General features: G+C 47.2%; 1 protein-coding gene across 2 annotated transcripts; it reads right to left on the bottom strand.

The window, feature by feature from the left end:
• Window positions 1–14,140: 14,140 nt before the first annotated feature.
• LOC130204273 (cyclin-Y-like protein 1) lies at window positions 14,141–17,489 on the bottom strand. Of its 2 annotated transcripts, XM_056430866.1 has the most exons (11): window positions 17,292–17,489; window positions 16,633–17,135; window positions 16,467–16,541; window positions 16,350–16,387; window positions 16,170–16,270; window positions 15,981–16,016; window positions 15,687–15,738; window positions 15,457–15,576; window positions 15,189–15,355; window positions 14,936–15,098; window positions 14,141–14,846 (listed from the first exon to the last, which is right to left on the bottom strand). In XM_056430866.1, the coding sequence occupies exons 2-11, from the start codon at window positions 16,790–16,792 to the stop codon at window positions 14,730–14,732; spliced, it is 1,029 nt and encodes a 342-aa protein (XP_056286841.1). In that variant the 5' UTR covers window positions 16,793–17,135; window positions 17,292–17,489; the 3' UTR covers window positions 14,141–14,729. The 2 variants fall into 2 exon arrangements, with proteins under 2 accessions (XP_056286841.1, XP_056286840.1); XM_056430865.1 differs by having other exon boundaries at window positions 16,633–17,489.

The following is a 17,489-nucleotide window of genomic DNA, read 5'->3' as shown; positions in this document are numbered from 1 at the left end:
ATAATGCCGTCCCAGCTGTATTTAAAGGAACAGTTTATCAATTTTGTAAATACACGCATTCTCTTCCTTGTGACGAGTGGGAGGAGACCATTGGCAGCTGGTTTACTTAGCTTAGCATAAACATTGGCAACACTGGAGTAACTGCTAGCTTGGCTCTTTCCCCAAAAAATGTCCACATTACCTCTAAATCTCACGAATAAACTTTGTGTTTCATCCATAAAAAAAAAACAAGTGCAAAACCATTTGTTTTTTTATGAGGGGTTATGTGCCAAATTCTCCCGGTCAGGGCCAGTTGCCAGGCAACCAGCGGGAAGCGGCAAAGCCTTGCAAAGCGGCACATTCACGCTTCTACACTTGTGTTTGTGCTAATGACACAAACGATGTGCAACATGTTAATTGGCGAGCCGTCGGGGACTGAACGAGTGTTCCCGGTCTTTATGCTAAGCTAAGTTAGCGCGAAGCTTCTCGTCCGTGACTTTCTCCAAAGTGAATCACTGCATTTGAAACACACAGCGGAGGATTCCATGACGCGTTCGAGGGACACGAGACAGAAGGAATAGGTGTCCCGTGTGTGAAGAAGTCCGTCCCGGACAAAAATAAAGACGAGAAGCAGCTCCCCGCCCCGGTTTGCAGGCCTGCAATGCAACCTGCAAGAGGCCCGGGAGGAGGTGCAGGGTTTAGTTCTCTGCACCAGCGTCCCATTCGCATGCAGAGCACAGCGTGTGCACTGGACCGAGCAGACAGCAGATTAGGTCCCATCACACACCTCATCATTCACTCACAGGAAGACTCATCCGCCTCCACTTCTCTCCCACTCGCCCTGATATTCCCTTCTTTTTCACTTTCTCCTCGGCATCCCTTTTTGCCCTTCTCTCATCGCATTTGTATTAGCCTCACTCTTTACAGCAGCAAACTAGAATGGGCACTCGGTAGAGCGCATACCTTCGCATATCACAATATTGGGCATTGAATTATGAACATGTTGGCGTTAGTTGCATGCCAATTGGATAGAAATTGACCGTGCTATGGTAAAAAGAAGATTTTGACCTATCCACGACCTTGACCTTGACCTTTGACCAGATTGATCCCAAAATCTAATCAAATGCTCCCCGGATAATAACCAATCATCCCACCAAATTTCATGCGATTCGGTTTAAAACTTGTTATGTTATGCGAATAACACGCATACAAATAAATAAATAAATACACGGCGATCAAAACATTACCTTCGCATTGAAAATGCGAAGGTAATAACAGAAGATAGCGGTTGGTCTCCGTATACCCTCTTTGTCCATCCGACAGATTTCAATTCAACTCATTTGAGACGCATACCAATCCCAAAAACTTCAGATGATTGAAGCACACAGAATACAAGCATCTCACAAGCATACAAGCATCTCACGCACTTGCATTAAAGGCATGCCGGCCACTACTCCTGGGTGCAGGACGCCATACATATTACATAATAATGACGACACCTCGTTGTTTCAGAAATTTTCCTCTTCGTCACATCTAATCCAAGAGAAAGCACCACAGAGACAGAGGTGACCCTTGTGGCCTGTGATCAATGAGTCAGTCTATTAAGTGACAGCGATTTGATCAGTGATTCTCAATGACACCGGATCACTGGACTTCAGTGATCTCCAAATTAGTCACTATTTTAACCGTCTGCAGCTACATTTTATTATCCCAATCATCCATGTGTTTTCAAATAATTAGGGCTCAAGAATGAAAGAAAGGCAAGATATTTATTTTGTATTTTTCTATGACACTTCTAAGTAGTCCAACTCCTGCAGGTGACAGGTTCCTCTTTATGGGAGCTCTTGGATGCGCTTAGGAGTGGAGCGCTATGAGCGGTGACACTTCTGGGGCCTGCTGCCAAGGAAAACTCAGTTATCCAGTGATGTCTGCTCCCTTCCCCCAAACACACACACACACACACACACACACACACACACACACACATGGCGACTTCCAACCTTTCCACCGACCCCAAGAGAAAAGAGAAGACCGGAGGGACGAGGTGATGATGGTGCTGTTGACAGAGAAGTGGATCTACACTCCCTCAGGACATCAGCGACGACGTGGCTTTTATTTCTATTTGCTAAATGTCAAGGTGTAGGTTTTTTTTTTTTTTCAACGGATTATCCCAGATTAGGATGATTGTTTTAGTAATTTCTAAAGGAGCAATTGCTGAGATTTTGGGAACAAGACTACAAAGAAGACATGTTGAAATCAAACTCCGGTTTAGCTTCTGTCGCTCTTGCATTTCGATGTTTAATTGAAAAATATATGTGCATTCTCATTGACGTTTTGCGCTTTGACATCATTTTATTATTATCAATAATTCCGTGGGTTCTGCCGTCACGTTCCCCGTCTCACGGTCGGGATGAGGACGGCTGATCTGGGTTCAGCCGCAGAATGGCAATCAGTGATGTAAATGCCCCCGGATAAGCTGCAATCAGGTATCAGCCAGACGACAGCAGCGTAATGCGACTCAACAGCACCGTTATCAGCAATCAGCCGCAAGTCCGAGGCCAAATTAGAATCGACCCCCGACTCTCCCCTCCGTTCCTTTAAATCATTCGCACCGCGCCGCTTTCACCTTCTCCAGCCACGGGCGAGAGGGAGAAGGTCGATTCCGGTTTGGCTTTTGTGGAACGGACAAGAGCTGAAACACAGACAGTGAGATGCAAAGGCTGTCGAGGTCACAAAGGGGACTTTTAGATTTGTTTAGCTTCTTCACAACTAGATTAATTCTGCTTCAAATCATATAAAAGACCTTTCCACTGTCGTCTACAAAGCTGCCCAAAAGCAACGAAATGAGCCTAACGGTGCATTAAAGCAGGCAAATCCTCACATTCTATCAGATCTAATGCATTGTTCTCCTCCTGGTCATCACAGGATGCATGCCTGGAACACAGCAGCGGGATTGTGGCCATTTTCATTTGGGACGAGCTCAGAAAAGAGCCCGAGGGAAGCCATCCATCCCCACCCCCCGCCCCCTGTCCGAACATCCAGCCATAGGTCATGTCCCTGCTGCTGACTTGGCTGTTCTCCAGTCAGGTTTTGTGGCATGCATTTAGCCCCGATCATGTCGCTACCTATGTAGGTTAAAGACCCCCTCGTGGTCGACAAAACACACCGGAGGCAGGGAAGACATCTCAAGGTGAACACAGTGTTCCGATCATACGCTCTCCCTTCAGAGGCGGCGGCGACAATAAATAGGACAATGTCAGAGAGACATATTTACTGCTGCGATTGATTTACTCTGAGTGGCACAGCACAAATAAAAAGAAAACGAGCCTCCACAGAAATATATATATACACTGTATATAGGTGTTCTCCAAAGAAATCATTCATTTATATTCACCAAAAAAAGGTTAAATTAGATCACTTATTACACACGGTGCACATCTTACTCACAATATTGTACACAATATAACTGTGAGCACATGCAGGAAAGTGAGTTTCTCTCCCTTGAATGCGGGACCTTTTCCAGAGAAACCCCGGTCCTGTCTGCTGCATACCCTTTAATTCCTTAAATGAGCAAAGAAATCAATACAACGACTACGGGCCCTTACTTAGTCTAATGATACACATTTATCACTAATCGCAGCCTTGGATTTGAATACTGGCTGCTGAGACTTTGTTGTGTGAGACAAAGTGACAGTCCGACTACAATCCACAGTGTGCTTGAAGCGAGACTCGGCAATGTGACGTCAGGAGGGGAGCAATGAGCAGCGCTCGGCATGAAGAGGAGAGAAAACAACCACGAGACCGAAGGGAGAGGACGAGCGTGGAAGCCGAGCATCTTGTGGATAATCACGCAACATCTCGGACTGTACGAGACCAGGCAGAGCAAGAAAAGCGATTAACCCAATTTATTCAGGGATGAATTGTGATCATGAACACTACTGACCATGGGCGGATTATAAGATGGAACGGACACACACTTTATAGTTGTTTCGCCTCTTTTTGGTGTTGTATAGCGTCTCTTTGCAGTCTTTACGCATCTCTATGTTGTTGTGTCTCTTTGAAGTCATTGTGTCTCTGCAGTTGTTTTGTGTTCCTTTGTTGTCCTTGTGTGTCTTTGCAGTTGTATTTTTTATCTTTGTAGTCATATATTGTCTCTTCAAGGTTAATTATGTCCCTTTGAGTCTCTGTGGTTGTGTTGCATCTCTTTGTTGTCATTTCATGTCTACATTTAGTTGTTTTGTGTGTCTACATGGTGAAATAAAATATGTGTGTCCTTGTTTTGTGTCTCTGTGGGCATTGTATTTCTCTTTGTGGTCGTTTTGTGTCTCTTTGTGGTCCTTCTGAGTCTCTTTACAGTCTTTTTGTGTCTCTTTGAGTCACATTTTATAGGTGAAGGACAGTTGGGCCCCTGGACCAGTGCCCAGTCAGCCCATTCAGTCATCCATCCTCGCTACTGACACAATAAAAGCACTCAAGCTTGTGCACAACACACAAAGGACTTGAAAGCCAAGGTGCGCACAGACCCTGAATTTTATTTCACAACAAGTTCACCGTGGCCATCGAGTGAGAAAGAGCAAAGTACTGTCGACGTGAGAGAAAGAGGACATGCTGGATACGGCCGATACTAAACTGTCACAGTGAGTAACATTACATTCACACAGCGACAATGAAGTCGGACGGCTTCTTAAGCAAATAAGAACATTCGGGAAATGGACGGGGGAAAAAACAAACACACATCCCAATCGTCAGGCATCAGACGACTGGGATCTCCTAAATCTCCTTATCTCTGCTGAAAGGTAGAGAGAACAGAGGGAGGGGTGAGGGACAAAAGGGAGAGGTTGGACAGAGCGAAAGGGACGGAGAAACAGAGGCCGCCACACCGAGAGAGGACGGCTCAAATTAACAGCGGAGTGGAGGTGGAGGAAGGGAGACGGCTACAGGGAAACGGGGACGCCGAGATGGTCACGGTGAAGGAGGAAAGATGTCCGTGTTGTCACCTCGTTGTTGACCCTGGGTACTGCTCCACGAACGGTTTCTCTTTCGAGGAAACGCTTTCCATCTGCAAAGATCTTCCTCGGGCCAACGCGAGAGAGAAACCCGTCATTTATTGTAATCAACTTAAGTCTTTATCACCTGCTGGCCGGCAAAACAAAACACCCGCAACCACAGGACTCCGGAACACAGAAACATGGATATACAGTGGGTACGGAAAGTATGGGATATTTCAGTTTTTCTTTTTTAATAAATTTGCAACAATTTCTACATTTCAGTTTGTATCCGTCAAGATGGGGTGCCGAGTGAACATTAATGAGAAATAAAATGAACTTTTTGATTTTAGCAAATGGCTGCAATGAAACAAAGAGTGAAAAATGTTGTCACATTATGCATCCACCTATTCAGGACAGGGTTGCAGTTACCAGCTGATATTACCAGGCTGGTATAATTTTCATAGATTTAACATTATATAAACCTCTTTCGGCATTTTAATCGCAACTTATAGCCTGAACTGAAATACAAGAGGACCCTATTCTGTTCCACCGATTCCCCCGTTACCGTCTCGGTAAGCACACCGCGGTTGAATAAAAGAGCGCTATCAGCACACACTTCATTAGATTGATTTTGATGGAGTGAATGTGACGGTTGCATTTAAAGAAAAACTCAATTTAAATCAACAGTTTGGAGTCGCTGACTGAAACGAGGAGCTACTCAATTAAAAAAAAGGAACAGAAAGGAGTTCGCCCTCATGAATATTTAAAGATTAATCAATTCTCATCAAATACTGGAGACTAAACGTTCATAGACTATAGACTTTACAAAATGTATCATCACCGAGGAACACCGCAAAGATACTCCTTAAGCCTGAACGTGGGCCTATTTGTGGCGGCGAGGGCTATTCATTGTATGTGTCAGCATCAACTCCCACTTTATTGATTGTAAAGCTAAGTTCTTAGTTAAATAAATATAGTGCTGCGTTCGAGTTCTACGCTGCCTGAACAGCCAGTTACGCAGGACAGAATAAGTGAAAATGCCAAATGCTGGTCCGTCCCTCTTCCGGCCACGCTGCTCCCTCGACTCGCCTCCGGAGCCGTGAGAGGCAGTGAGCAATGAGCAATGAGCAATGAGCAATGAGCAATGCCGGCCGACACTCAGCCGACGGACCGATGAGGAGGTTTTTTTTCCCCCGTTGACGGCTCCTCTCCCTGCCTTCGCCTGGCGCCCGGTGCACTGTTGCCATGGGAGATGTTTATGTAAGCCATGCCTAATCCTGTTAACCGTTACTGCGGCGGCTGAGCAGTTGGGCAATGCTGCACTGCAACACAAAAAGAGAAATGTCTCTCTGAAGTCCTCCCATTGAGTTGTATTTATGTCTCGGAAAACAAGTGGAACTGGGAAGGGATCATTTCGGGGATTTTGATTTTGGGGAGGAGAGAGCGAGCGACGGGGCGGGAGTCGGAGTGGTCGGCTGCGGTTTTTGACATGTTTATTTGATTTGCAGGGCGAAAGCTATATTCAATAAATATACTGGGTTATACAATCATACAGTAATAAAGTAATTGAACTTCATTTCACCTCCGGCAGCGACGGTGACCACGCGTCGGTCAGACGCTACAGATTTCAGCCAAATGTCGGTCGCAGGAATAAGAATCAGATTTTGGCCCGAGATCAACGGGCAAATCATCATCATTTTACTTGTAATTTTTTTTTATACCTATATTCTTTGAAAAATCCCCCAATTTTTTTTCTAAAAAAGGCAGATATTATAATATACCTCCACTTCTGATGATTCAAGGTCATCAGGGGAGAAGAGTCAAGGTAGAAGTGATGCAGCATCCTCATCTCCTTTCCTACCGCGGAGCTCTAGCTCAACATCAGGACCACCGAAAGCATCGTGCGCCTCACTGTCTTATTTTCAACCTCAGAAAAATAAAACCGTTAAAATAGTTTTCTATGATCACCCTGCGACAATAGAGGCATTATTTAGGGTATTCCACCGTCTTCTCGTCGGAAGAGGAACGGCGAGTCTAAGTTTAAGCCTAATTATCCCGATTAAAAAGCAGAGAGTATGAACGAAAGAGGATTATGCCGACATGAAAGAAGAGAGAGCGGGAGAGGAGCGACAGGAATAAGAGAGAGCTGACGGGAAGTCGCATACATGCGGTCTCCGCGCCTCACAAAGGAGATTGAAAGGGGAACCTATGCATCGCCGGCTCCTCCCCCATCATCCCCCGCACTCTCGTTTGCTCCATTAGCTTTATTAGTATCACTCTCCCGGCTGAGGAATCAGGCTGCCGTACAGTTGCTTGATCATGAAGGTCAACAAAAAGATCCATGGTGGCTTTGATTCTGTCCTGCAGTGAGCATGGGGGGGGGGGGGGGGTTCTGGTGCCCCCCCCCCAGACCCGAGGGGCCCAGTGCTTTAAATGTCTGTTGTAAAATGAAAATAAAATAGATTAACCACAAAAAAAGAATCCATAGTAATCCATTCAGGCCGAGCTGGACGCTCGTTCCACCACTTTGGTCCAGATTGGAATACCTCAACGAATATGAGATGGATTGTTTTGAAGGAGAATGAACCAACAGCACCAAGCTGACGACACTAAGCTCCGGCTAGAGTGTTGTTGTAATGCGCAAAACCGAGGTGGTGGAAACCTGCTAAACGCCCGCAGGATAGAGAACAGAACAGAAAACGAAATTCATTTTTTTGGGGGGGTTTGCACACAAAAAATAGTTAAATGCAAAAAACAGCAGATCCTACAGTTCCCATAATGCATCACTGCAGTCTTTTGTTGGAGCGCCCCTCTACCTGATAAACACCCACATTTGTTTCACTCCTTTCTGCCGTTTAAAAGCCCTGAAGACATGACGCAGGTTGACGTAGACTTCCTTCTCACATGCACAAGGAATAAACTGATCGAGATAAGCAAACTATGAGCTGCCCCTTTAACCTCCACACACACACACACACACACACACGTCTGCCGTGTGCCAGCGCTGCACAGCAGCCGGGCTTTGTAGCCCATTAATCACTCGTCATCATCACTCCGATTCATCTGCCGAGCGAACATTAACAACCCGTCTCCACCGGCCTCCCGTCCAACGCCAATTTATAGAATACGGGGAACAAGAGGGAGGCGAAAATCCTCAACAGATTGGGCTAATTTCTAAACATCATATAAATAGAGACATGACGGATGTGGATTACCAGTTCTGTATGCCACATGCCGACTACACGACCAACGACCTCCTGTGCCGACTATGGTGAGCAGAAACCTTCTCCCATTAAAAGGTCAAAGTGCATCTGGACATCACAAAGTGACCGTCAGTAAATGAGGCCGGCTCCTCTTCTCATCGGACACCAACTAAAAGCATTTGACACCAGAGCCACACTTTGATGTTTGTTTGGCATCAAACAAAGCCGTCATTGTTCTCAGAGTGAGAATCCTTTTTTGTCTTTCTTTTCGTGGGACTAGCTGGTGGATCCGAGCGGCATGGAAACCCGACGCGTTACATCCTCCCGGACTCATTGAATCAGAAGTGGCATTTATTTTCCCATTCATCTTTCGCACGGGGAACTTTTTGTTTCCGTCGGTGGTGAATCCACTCGGGACCCCGTCTGCGGAGCAGAGGGCAACGCTTGAAAATGGGGGGGGGAACGGGGGATTTTATCGATCCGATTGGCCCGCCGTCACGATTTTGGGGACGACTGCAGCCGCTGATGTGTCGGTGTGAATCCCACCTTGTCGGCCATCATATGCGAAGCTGCGACAGGTCCTGTCGTTGTTTTGGAGCAGGCGTGACATTGAAAGACATATAAGTTTGTATTAAAAGGTAAACATTGTCCTGTGGCTGTAGAATCTTATCCCTACGTGGGAGTCCTGAGGTATGTACAGCGGTATGTGTTGTCGTGTAATCAGTATATGTGCTTTCCTCTGCATTATTGAGGTGAAAAAAATATTTATGATACAGTAGCGGTGGCAGTTTTGCCTTTTTGCTGCGTATTCAGTATGACCCACATACTGCCGGTAGAGCCTCGCTGTCTAATATGCACCGCTCACCTCCTGTATCACTCCTTATGCGTGGACAGATATGCACACACACTCTGCAGCGTCAGTCCCGTATTTTTTCGGCCTGTACTGGAGGGTTTGACGTTGTGCAGTTGAAGAGTGTGTGATATGAGGAGTGACCCGGGTGTGCAGAGGGTAAACGGAGTGACTCCCGAGAAAGAGGGGGGGGGGGGGTTGTTCTCTACAGCCTCTTTTAGAGTTCAGACAAGTCCCACGATGCTGAGAGATTAATGAAGCTGCACTGACACTGTGATCCCGACAGGATTCACACACAAACACACACACACACACTATCCATTTCTCCTCATGACAGTTTTCATGTACCTGTACTGATATTATGAGCTGTACGCCATTTAGGTGCACACTGAGGGCGACACACACACACACACACCAACACACACTGCAGACACTTTCTCACAAACATGTGCGTCAAGGAATTGCTTCTCATCGTCAGATGTACTTTCCACCATGTCTTCTCCCATCGGGTAATTCTATAGCTTCAGGTATAGACATTGTACAAAGGCAGTAGTATCTAACACGTTGTTGTTTTAGGGCCCCGTGCGTGATGCTGTGAGTGATGCTCAGGGATGAAACGGGCCTGCTTAGGTCCATCTCCATCCTGCAGTCAGGCACCAGAGCTCGGGAGGATGTCGCATTAACACGCGCATTTACCGTTCGCATACTGCAGCACTGCCTCCGTGTGGTCACAAATGGGTACTGCAATGCTACAAATACAGGAGCAGCTCAGAAAGGGAATTAAATGACGTATACGACAAAAATGGTGAAGATTAGAGAGGACTATTTCAAATTATTTGGGTATTTTGGTGCATTTGACATGTAGGCGTGGCTTACAACAGGAGAGAAATTGTGTGAATTAACACTTGTGTGAATTCAGTGGAAGACAACACCAATCTAATAATGATTTTTCTTTAAACCCATTCGCTGTTTTCGAAATAAGGTTCATAAAGCACTATTTGGTGATGAAAAACGTGGCAGTGAAGCAGATGGTGTTCGAATGTATTACAAATCAGAGACTTCAAAATCACAGAAATAAATCAATAAATATAACACACACAAAATACAGTATAAGTACCATTGACAAAAACAAGAAATCTGCACTCTTTTCACAGCACGAATGTCAAATAACAACGTATACATCAGGAACTGTTACAGCCAGGCCTTCCGGGTAGTTCTGTGTTCACTGTCTGTTTCTGTTGTGTGGTCTGTCACTCAACTGGTCTCTCGTTTCAGACTCCTCCCACCTCGTGTTCCGCCCTCCTGTCTGATTGCAGGCCCCGCCCTCATTGTTTCCACCTGCGCCTCGTTAGTCTGTGGAGGATGTGACTGTCTCGTTTAAATCCAGTTCTCCCTGTCTGTGTGTGAGTGACGTTCTGTGTGTTTGTTTCAGGGATTCATCTTCAGGATCCAAATATAGGAACGGAGATCACGGGTGGGATCCAAGCCGGGTCCAGTCTTTATTTCCCAAGTTGCTCCTGGGTTTCCATGACATTGGAGGTTGCAGCCAGGTGTATTCCTTATGTGCCCCCTTTGTTTAATTCTACAACTTATTTTAAGCTTAGCCTAGGTGTGCGAAAACTGAAAATTAGAGACTCTATCGTCGCCTAACTTCTCTCTCAGCTCTCCATGCAGGTTTGATTGATTTTCCCCATACCCCTGCTCACAGGTTTGATCGTTTATAATCTGTTTGGCTCCTCCCCTTTTTCCTGTGGGTGAGGGAAAGGTCTGTCATCTGCTCTCAATGTTCCCTTTCTGCTCCAGGCCAGCTGTACTAAATGCTAAAAGCTCACCAATAGATCAGTGACGTGCGGTGAGGTTCATGGTTGGTGATCAGGCACTGACTCCTTTAGTGTCAGATTTACAAACATATACATCCTAAAGGCTAGCTTATTCATCAGCATTATTCACACACGCACGCGCCAATTGCATGTATCAACTCAGTTTTGTGATGGATTGCGCAATCAGAGGTGAGTCTCGACTCGTTGCTGCCGCATCTCTCGTTTCATCCTGTATTTGAACAAGAAATTGGCAAATTAAGCAATTTTGACTATAAAAATGTTCGAAATTAGTCATAGATAAAGATCAGCGGACACATATAAATGTGATATTATCATTATTTGTTTTTATACTTGTCATGATGACAGGTGAGGCAGCCTCACCTGCCTCCCCTGACCGCACGTCCCTGCAATAGATGGCATGTGTGTAGTTATTGGAGGGAGCGTGGTGTCTGAAAGCTGTCAAGTGGTTTGAGACCAATAAGTAAAACAGAAGAAACGTAACCAAGGAGAGGAGGTGTGTTCAAAAAGTAGAGGCCCGGTGGCTATCACACTTCAGAGCTGTGCACCCCCCCAACACCAGCGTGACCTCTTCCTGGGAGAACGTGACGTGCTCCATGATGGTAAAAGTGTCGGAATCTAGCTCAGCACCAACCCCTCCGTGAAGACATCTACAATCCATCCCAATAGGTATACGTTGGCGGATAGGTTACCTGGCAACACCACCTGAATAAGACAGCTGCGGCCCCCTGTGGTTCACTTCCTGCTCTGCACTAAAACAGCAGCACACGTACGACAGGACCACCTACAGCTGCATTATAGTGCACCCTTCACATGACTGTAAAGTGCATGAAGACCACGGTCCTCGACTGCCACAAGAAGTAAGAGAAGGACAGAGGACTTGTCTCCCCTTCACTTACCTGTGGACTCACCTACCCCGTATATATCCTGCATTGTGAAGATGGCTCTGGAGGTGCTCACCATGTTCTATGTCGTCATTTAAGATCTATTCTGAAAATTTCAATAAAGCTACAAAATGCCTTTCACTCAACATTAAACCATAAAGTTGCTAAACCTATATCACATTAAAGTGGATGATTAAAGATATATATATAAAATATGAGATTGTAACTTATTACCATGCTGCTCTCCTATTAATGCTTATTAATAACTTTGCTTCTTCCTCGCATGTTTTAATGCGTTGTCGTTGCATTGTCCTGCTACCATCAATATTATTAGATAGAGAGATATATACTTTATTAATCCCCAAGAGGAAATTTGTCGTCACAGTAGCAGCACCAATAAACTAAACACACGAGAATAAAATATAAAATATAGAAAACAGGGATGAAAGATATAGAAGTATACAAGTAAAATATAAAATGAAGTATATATATGTATACACACACACAAACAAATATAATACAATGACTGTGCAAAGTATACAAAGTAAAATATAAAATAAAATATATATGTATATATATACAACATATATGCATACACAATACAATACTAATGACTGCAGTGTAAAATTAAATTTAATATAAAAATATTAAATATAGACAGTGTGCAAAATGCAAAGTGTGTGTATGGGTGTAGTGTAAATAAAAATGAAATGTGTGTGTATGTATGTACTGTAAATAAATGAAATGTGTGAAGTGCAGATCAACATAGTGTAAATATTAAGTTATTATTACAGTTATTGCACTAGGATCTGGCAAGAGGTGATCTGTTATAGAGCCTCATAGCCGTCGGCAGGAATGTTCTCCTGTATCTGACCTTGTGGCAGCGGAGCGTGAGGAGACGTTTGGAGAAAGTCCTCCTCTGTCCCTGTAGGAGGTGGTGGAGAGGGTGGTCCGGGTTGTCCAATATGGACACACGTTTCTTCAACGTCCTCCTCTCCACCACCTGTTCCAGGTGCTCCAGCTGGCAGCCGATGATGGAGCCAGCCTTCCTAACCAGTTTGTTGAGACGGCTGGTGTCACCGGCTCCGATGCTGCTCCCCCAGCAGACAATGGCAAAGTGCAGCACACTGGCCACAACCGACTGGTAGAATAACTCCAGCATCTTGCTGCACACGTTGAAGGATCGAAGCTTTCTCAGGAGCAAGTCGACTCATCCCCTTCTTGTACACAGCGTTGATGTTGGCCTTCCAGTTCAGTCGGCTGTCGATGGAGACGCCCAGGTACTTGTACTCCTCCACCATGTCCACGTCCACTCCCAGGACACTCAGAGGTGTAGGAGCTGTCGCCTTCCTCCTGAAGTCCACCACCATCTCTCTGGTCTTGGCCACGTTCAGCCGCAGGTGGTTCTCATCGGCCCACTTTACAAAGTCACTCACCACTGCCCTGTACTCCTCCTCCCGTCCATCCCTAATACACCCGACCACTGCAGAGTCATCAGAGTACTTCTGCAGATGGCATGACTCCGTGTTGTACTGGAAGTCACTGGTGTACAGGGTGAAGAGGAAGGGAGACAGAACAGTTCCCTGTGGGGCTCCAACATCACTGACCACCGTTCCAGACAGCACACGGCCCATTCTGACCAACTGTGGTCTGCCTGTGAGGTAGTCAGTGATCCAGGAGATGGTGGACGCGTCCACACCGACCACCCGCAGCTTCTCACTCAGCAGCAGTGGCTGGATGGTGTTAAATGCACTGGAGAAGTCAAAGAAAGTGACTCTCACAGAGACACCGGTTCCATCCAGGTGCGACTGAGCTCGTTGCAGCAGGTAGATGATGGCGTCGTCCACTCCCACATGAGGCTGGTAAGCAAATTGCAGAGGGTCCAGCGACGATTTCACCTGCGGCCGGAGGTGGGCCAAGACCAGCCTCTCCAGCACCTTCATCACATGGGAGGTGAGGGCGACCGGTCGGTAGTCGTTGAGGCCAGATGGTGTTACGATCGGTCACATTACCATGACTAATTTTATGATCATGACTATGCTATTATGTTCACTGCTGCTGAATATGTTGGGGTGGGGGGGGGGGATTTCTCTTACTCAAGCTCTGTCTGCTTAGAGATATCTATGTACCGTATGTGCAAAAGAGCTGCAATAGCTATAAAGTGCTTAACACACTGATCTGGTACAGCAATATTAGTAGATCTCCCAGTGGTTTGTCTCTTCGTACCTGAATCCAACAGATTTGAAATATCAATTTATTTTGTTCCTGTTCCAAAAGATGATTAAGCAAAGAGCGATTAATTATCCGTTCCCTTTGAGCAGTACCGCCCTGCAGAGGTGAAGCGGTGCGTCGGCTTTGAAAAGAGACAAAAGAAAAACACCACGACATCTCCAACGGCTTCAACTTTAAACAGCGACTGAGATTTATTTGAATTAAATAAAGTCTTGTACATTTCACAGCTATAGGGGCCTACATAGTAAGCAAAACAAAGTCTACTCTTTGTCCATGTGCAGAACCACACCACAGGGTAGCTCAAGGCGGTCCTTCTGTGTGAATAAAGGTGAGGGGGGGGGGGGGGCGGCTGGTGGAGAGAGAGAAGAATAAAGAGAGGAAGTCCTCAGTTTGCGTGACTTCAGGAAGCGTTTTCAAGCCGATTGAGTTCAAAGTTACACATCCATTTAAAAACTAAAATGAAGTTAGTCTGCAAAAATATTTCACCGTATCATCATGCGTTAAAAGGCATTTAGCTGAAGCTCTTTGTAAAACACGGAGAAACTGGACTCGTGACACTAGAGCGATGGTTTGGTAAGCGTTGTCGTTTCACATTTTGGTAAGAAAACTTTTTAAGCCACCGATTTTATTTTTTGATTTTATTTCTCTATCGTAAACTACTTTGGAGACGCCTCTCGTCGGATGCCGTCCGACTTCCTGGACGCGGCGCCTCGTCCCCGCGGCGTCGCTCTCGGCCCCCCCGCTGCGCCGCGGACCTAAGACAGCACCGCCTGGGAGCTCTTGATGCCGGCCATGTTGTCGACGCTGAGTGACCTCCTCACGCCCGGCTTACCCAGGTCCTTGTACTTGCCCTCGCACAGCCTGGAGATGGCCTGCAGACACAACCACGGACAAGCAACGCCGTTAACGACACCCGGCGACGCCGCCTTCCGACAAAGCGGTGCCGACGCGGCGCACTCACCTCCAGCTTTTGGGCGCGCTTGTTGCTCAGCGGCTCCAGAGGGAAGCTGAGGTTGTTGTTGTCCGCCAGCGAGCGCAGGTCGAAGTAATACTTGGCGTAGACGCTGCCCGGGACGTTGATGTTGAACTGGAGCAGCTCCAGGAAGTGACGCTCCATCTCATTCCTGCGGGAAGACGAAGAAAAAAAAGAAGCGGTGAGCGACAAAACAACCGGGGGAACGTCGATTGGCTTCGGGTCAGCGGACGGAACTCACATGTCCTCCACCGTCATCTCTTTGAGGATCTGGCAGTAGTCGACGTTCCACACGGCCTGGTCGTCCCACACCTTGGAGGCCAGCAGGATGGCACCGAGAACAATGCGCTTCCAGTTGCAAGGGCAGATGTCCATCTCCGCATACGTCAACAGCCTTTCCAGGTAAACCTGACGGAGCACGCGAACGTCGGTACACACGGGAAACGCACGCACACACACACACACACACACACAGCAGCGGTCGGGATGAGAGGGTCTCGTGGACTCACCAGGGTGACGATGGCGCACTCGGCCGTGAGCTGCGCGCTGCTGAAGAGCGTCCGTATGAAGCGGTAGATGAGCTTGTGTTCGGGGTCGACCACGGCGTAGTCGTCCGGAACCTTATCTCTCTGTTGAGCAGAGGGGGGGGGGGGGGGGGGGTCACCGGCGTTTGGTGGCGGGTCGGCACAGAAGGGAAACAGTGACGGCGGGCTTCGTTTTATTTTATTTTTTTACTCACCGACAGAGGGTGCTGCTTCTCATCGAATATTTCCACCGAGCGGTTTGAATCCCTGCGGCGGCAAAACACGACGGTGTTAGAGCATTAAAGGACTAATATAACCAAATAAGTAAATACTGTATTAAGATACCAACAGAGGTTGAAGAAAGACACCCTGAGGAATCCAGAAATATTCATATATCATAAGTAACGAACCGACGACTGGCAGAAACCCGCCGTTTTTATTTGTGTGCGTTTCCAAAATGTTGTGGTGATGCCATTTGTGAAATCAAGAGTATTTCAAACGTCTCCTACCTGTTCTTTATGTGGTAGTAGATGGCCAACGTGACGCTGGAACAGGGAGAAACCGACACAGAGAAACAGTCAACCGCTGGGTGTAAATTCAAACGATGCCTCGACCCTTCTCTCGTCACGTGACCCGCTCGAAAAGCAAACGACCGGTCTGCGGTGACCCGGAAGGCCGAGGCGTTCGGGGCCACTCACCATTTGATGGTGCTCTTCAGGTTGGGCTGGCTGACCGTGCTGTCGTCGAGGAATATTGTAGAGCAGGAGCTGAACTTTTTCGTCAGAATCCCCGGGGACATCTGGTCGAGGGGGAGCGACGACAACGGAGAGGATAAATATTTGAAACTATTGGCAGGAAATGTAGAGCGTGTCACTCACCGCGTGATTCAAGTAGTTGCTTTTCCTTTTCTCGCGCACTGAAATGGGGAAAAAGGGAATGACTTTAGAGATTTAGAAATGAAACCATGACATTTGTATCAGAGAAAGACTACAGACCGTCTGTCTGCGACTTGTTGAGGAAGAGGGTGCTGGCTCTGGGGTGGTCCGATGGGTTGGACTCTTGGGCCAGCTCTGTAATAAGTATGAAAGAGCACCGCATTACGGATGGAGTCTCCATCGTGGAGCTAGGAAGGGTAAGTCCAACAAATGAATCACCACCCACCGTCTGGGAGCTCCCTGTCGCTGATGTGCTGCAGGTAGGTCCCGGTGTCCTCGCTCACGTCCTCCGCGGTGGTGATGGGGCAATCCTCCAGCTCCACCTCCCGCCTAAAGATCTTGGGACTCTCTCCGGGGGAGATGCAGCAAGACACCGATCCTCCCATCGCTGACCTACAGCAGTCCTGCCGCAGCCGGCCCCGTTTCCCATAAAACCCAGGAGGAGATGTCCTCCTGGTCTCACTGACAACACTGACTGCAGCGTAAAAAAAAAATCAAAGCAAATCTGGAGCTGTCCGAATCTGGTTTCTGATTTTTTCTTAAAAACACTTTACACCTTTATCATGTTTAGCTCAGTGCATGAGGGCCCGGTCCAGCCTGAGAAGAGATCAGCTCTGCCGGAGAGCACAAGGGGCTCTATGCAATGACAGCCAACTGGGTGTCTGCGGTATGTGCAGGGCAGCTGACATATTCAGGGCGTGTGCGCAGCAGCATCGCGCTCGTGCGCTTCTAAAACACGAACAACAAAAAGCGTCGAGTTGAATACTTTTTGGTTCGGTGGCCGTTTATAACATTAACTCATTTGCCGGAAACGGGAGGCGAACAATACAAAGTCACCGGCTCCGCTGGCTCCCTCCATGGCTAGCCCGACGCTACCTTCCGCACCTCAATCCATTGGCTCCTCGGCAGCATGGCTCGCTCCTCTTCCGCTGCGGGTCGGACGCCTCTGGAGGCTGACGCGCGAGATTCCCCGACTGGAAACAAGTCCGCGGGTGATTAAGGACGCGGGAAGGCAGCGAGTGTTGGGATATTAAAGAGATAGCTTCACGTTAGCTTCCATACCGTCGCATTTACGGGGAGACA

The sequence above is a fragment of the Pseudoliparis swirei genome, chromosome 14, assembly GCF_029220125.1.
Source record: "Pseudoliparis swirei isolate HS2019 ecotype Mariana Trench chromosome 14, NWPU_hadal_v1, whole genome shotgun sequence".
Classification (NCBI taxonomy): Eukaryota; Metazoa; Chordata; class Actinopteri; order Perciformes; family Liparidae; genus Pseudoliparis; species Pseudoliparis swirei.
Note: the sequence above shows the minus strand (reverse complement) of the source record. Positions and strands in the feature narration are given on the sequence as shown.